Source organism: Rhagoletis zephyria, unplaced genomic scaffold (genome assembly GCF_001687245.7).
Source record: "Rhagoletis zephyria isolate East Lansing unplaced genomic scaffold, Rhagoletis_zephyria_1.1 Rzeph_scaffold_01082, whole genome shotgun sequence".
Lineage (NCBI taxonomy): Eukaryota > Metazoa > Arthropoda > Insecta > Diptera > Tephritidae > Rhagoletis > Rhagoletis zephyria.
In genome coordinates this window covers 6066-10007 of record NW_016158166.1, presented here as the reverse complement: position 1 = coordinate 10007, position 3942 = coordinate 6066, and the positions used below count along the sequence as shown (strand labels likewise).

At 36.3% G+C, this 3942-nt stretch overlaps 1 protein-coding gene across 1 annotated transcript; it reads right to left on the bottom strand.

Annotated features, from left to right (window-relative positions):
• Positions 1–1068: 1068 nt before the first annotated feature.
• On the bottom strand, positions 1069–3616 carry LOC108362742 (glutactin; the record flags this gene model as incomplete). Its single annotated transcript, XM_017615860.1, has 6 exons — positions 1069–1835; positions 1899–2327; positions 2391–2587; positions 2639–2807; positions 2885–3085; positions 3146–3616. Coding segments are annotated over 6 exons (1998 nt in total), but the record flags the coding sequence as incomplete, so codon positions are not given.
• Between the last annotated feature and the right edge of the window lie 326 nt (positions 3617–3942).

The following is a 3942-nucleotide window of genomic DNA, read 5'->3' as shown; positions in this document are numbered from 1 at the left end:
TGATCTTTCCATCGCAGTGGGGGCCTCCCTCTTCCTCTACTACCAACGGGTCTTCTAATTTAGCCTCTATTTTCACCCCTCACTCTCAGAATCTACCTAACTTTTGCTAACCTGAATTTGTTCCACAGTGTAATTACAGTTATTGTCTTCCCAGAGAGCGCATATTCCGATCTGCCTTATTTAAAAAATATCATTGTTGCTCACACTAAAACGTTTACTGCTGGAAATATCGCTTTTTCCATACCCCATATACCATATATGTTCACGTATTTTTTTCAACAAACCATCTTACAGAGAACTTGTTCAATTTGCAAAAGCCGGAAAAAAACATTTGCTTGTAAATAAATTCAAAATTTGCATGGCTCACTTAATTTCAAACGTTTTTTCGTTTGTTTAGAAAAACTATAAAAATTAAATTGAGCGAAAACAAAAAGCAAAGCGAAATAAAAGCAAAAGAATCAACAATTTCAAGAATTCAAATTTCAAGGATTAAATTTTAAAATGACATTTTAAATATTTATCAGCCCTTCTGCGCTAGAAACTTGAATATGGTTACATTCTACAGGATTTCCTCATTAATTTTATATCCATACTTCTCTAAACACATTTCCTCGAATTTTTTAAATCATTTTTGAATTACTNAAAACAAAAAGCAAAGCGAAATAAAAGCAAAAGAATCAACAATTTCAAGAATTCAAATTTCAAGGATTAAATTTTAAAATGACATTTTAAATATTTATCAGCCCTTCTGCGCTAGAAACTTGAATATGGTTAAATTCTACAGGATTTCCTCATTAATTTTATATCCATACTTCTCTAAACACATTTCCTCGAATTTTTTAAATCATTTTTGAATTACCGAGAGTGAAAAACTAAAAACGCAATTTTACTATATTTGGCCCGTGGTTTCGCGAATATATTGATATTTATGTTTAAAATTTACATTCGCGCGGTGTTATATGTACAATGAGCTAGACATTTATAAAAAATATTAATTATTAAATAAAAAAGAAATATAGCCAATACTGGTCAAGAAAAGGAGTTTCTATTATTGCCATCAGTGCAAATTACAAATCCGGAAAATCCCGGGATTACTTGCCAAGAATCCCGTGATTTTCGAGACCTTAAAAAGTCCCGGGATTGACATTCCTAGTACATGCATACTGACATAAGTACGTAAACAAACATATATGGTCCGCAAAAAAGATTTAAGAATTTAAAATTAAGCTTAGTATTTAACTAAATCAATATCACGAATTAAACACATTTTTTGGCAAAGTATGACGTATTTCCGGGAAAGTATTTCAATTAAGTTTGTTGTGACTATTACGCTTAACTGTGCGTCGTCTCTTAGCACGGTTCCTCCGCAGGTAGTAACTTTCACGGACTAAGCTGTGACCATTTTCTTCGTCTACGAGCGTTGCTGAGAACTCATTGAAGAAATTACCGCTCACCGTTAACGTTTCGCTTATTTTCATGTAAGGACCATACAATGTGGTCATAGGCGGCCAATATCCCACTCGCAGGTCGCTTAGAGGATTACCGTTAATCACAAATGAAGACCATAAGTCCACCATACGCTTCGCCATCGACACATCGGGCGAGCTTAAGTTGGCGACATGTTGTGGGTAAGGGAAGAGATATAGTGCTTCATCTGTTAATGAGATGCCTGCTTTAAAAGGACTCTGCATGTTAGTCTCTTCGTCCAAGTCACGATACCGATTGAACTCGCCCATGTATTCAAATGAATAGAGAAATGTGTTGTCTGGAACGTGCTTGTTATTCATATTTAGTGCCAGTAGCACGGGAAGTTTATGCATCAAAGTACCACCGACCTTTAAAGAAAAGAAAGTAAACTATTATATTGGGACCAAATTTTTTCCTGATCTATGACTTACATCGATTAAACGTGGTATCAATNACTCATTGAAGAAATTACCGCTCACCGTTAACGTTTCGCTTATTTTCATGTAAGGACCATACAATGTGGTCATAGGCGGCCAATATCCCGCTCGCAGGTCGCTTAGAGGATTACCGTTAATCACAAATGAAGACCATAAGTCCACCATACGCTTCGCCATCGACACATCGGGCGAGCTTAAGTTGGCGACATGTTGTGGGTAAGGGAAGAGATATAGTGCTTCATCTGTTAATGAGATGCCTGCTTTAAAAGGACTCTGCATGTTAGTCTCTTCGTCCAAGTCACGATACCGATTGAACTCGCCCATGTATTCAAATGAATAGAGAAATGTGTTGTCTGGAACGTGCTTGTTATTCATATTTAGTGCCAGTAGCACGGGAAGTTTATGCATCAAAGTACCACCGACCTTTAAAAAAAAGAAAGTAAACTATTATATTGGGACCAAATTTTTTCCTGATCTATGACTTACATCGATTAAACGTGGTATCAAAGTGCTGAAGGTGCCATTTTCCATCAACTTCCTATTAAAAAAGTCGTGAGTGATGAAACTAGTCAACATCATGGTTTTATCCGTGCCCACAACTTGACGAATAACATGATCTATATAATCGTACGATCTGTAACTATCGTCTGGTATGATGCTTTCGAAGTCATTTTCAACGATTTCTAGAACATTCAATATGATAAAGCGAAGATGAAAATACTCTAATTACTCACCATTCAAAAGTCGTGAACCAACATTCTTAGGGCACCCACCCATTGAGGGGTAAGAAAAGTTCGATTTGAGCATTAAATTATATGGGTGCTCAGGCAACACGCCGCTGGGTCCGCCAATCGTAAACTGAATGCCACCGGTGTGCCCCACACCCAAATCGGATTTTTCAATCTATAAACCCATAATTGTTAATATTCATACAATAACTGTAGGTAAATATGAAGAGCATATTTCTTTGTGGTACTCACAGCATGGGTCATAAAGGCACTCAGTAGTTCCAGTGCTGACAAATCCATTAAACACTCGTTTAAATCCCGCACTGTTTTCATTTTGCATTCGGCCTTTTCAGCGATATCCTGAGCAAGTTTTCGCGGATTTTCTTCTAGGAAAATGGGCATAAGAGCCGACCCTGAATGGTATATAGCCTGTTGGAAAAGCCCATGCTGGACCTGCAAAAATATTGATTAATCTTAATAAGAATTTAAGAACATTGGGAAGGAGCTACCCACCATTGGTGAAATGGCAAGCAAATGCGTGATTGCTGCACCACCTACTTGACCCGCTAGTGTCACCCGATTCTCATCACCTCCAAAATATTTGATGAAATGTTTAACAAATTGTAATGCCAGATACACGTCCAATACTCCCGCGTTACCAGGTATGTCTTCAGTTTTTGTTGATAGAAAACCGAATGGACCTAGTCGGTACTGTGGCGCCACTAATATAATATCTTTTTCTAGCAAATAATCAGGCGGTGCCTCAGCATTGCTGCCCTCAAACAAATATTCGCCATGTATGTACACAAGAACTGGATATCGACCTGTGATATCAGGCGTGGTTATAGTCAATGTGAGGCAGTCTTCGATGTCCATCACATCGTCCAACTTCTTTAAAGATTCAATAGAGACAACTGATGGGCAACCGATTTTATCAGCCGAGGCATCCATAACGTCGTCCCATGGTTCTACAGGGCGAGGAGGCTAAATAAATATTCGAAGATAAATTAATATCAGTTAAAATCAAGTCGTATTAATATTTATTAAAATAAAGTGCCGATTTTGTAATTATTTACTTATTAAATTTATACTTTTTTACGTATAGGCATAAATACATATCAGAGTTTTGAAAATTATTATCAATTAATTTTTTAATGCATAGCATTTAATGTGAATCTAAAAAATTAATGCATTCATTTTTGAAATTTCATGTTAATGAAAATTTCAATACAATTCAATTCCGATGAAATAATGCTAATGAGTTTTTTTGCATTAACATTAAAATTTTGAAATGAATGCTATTACAATAA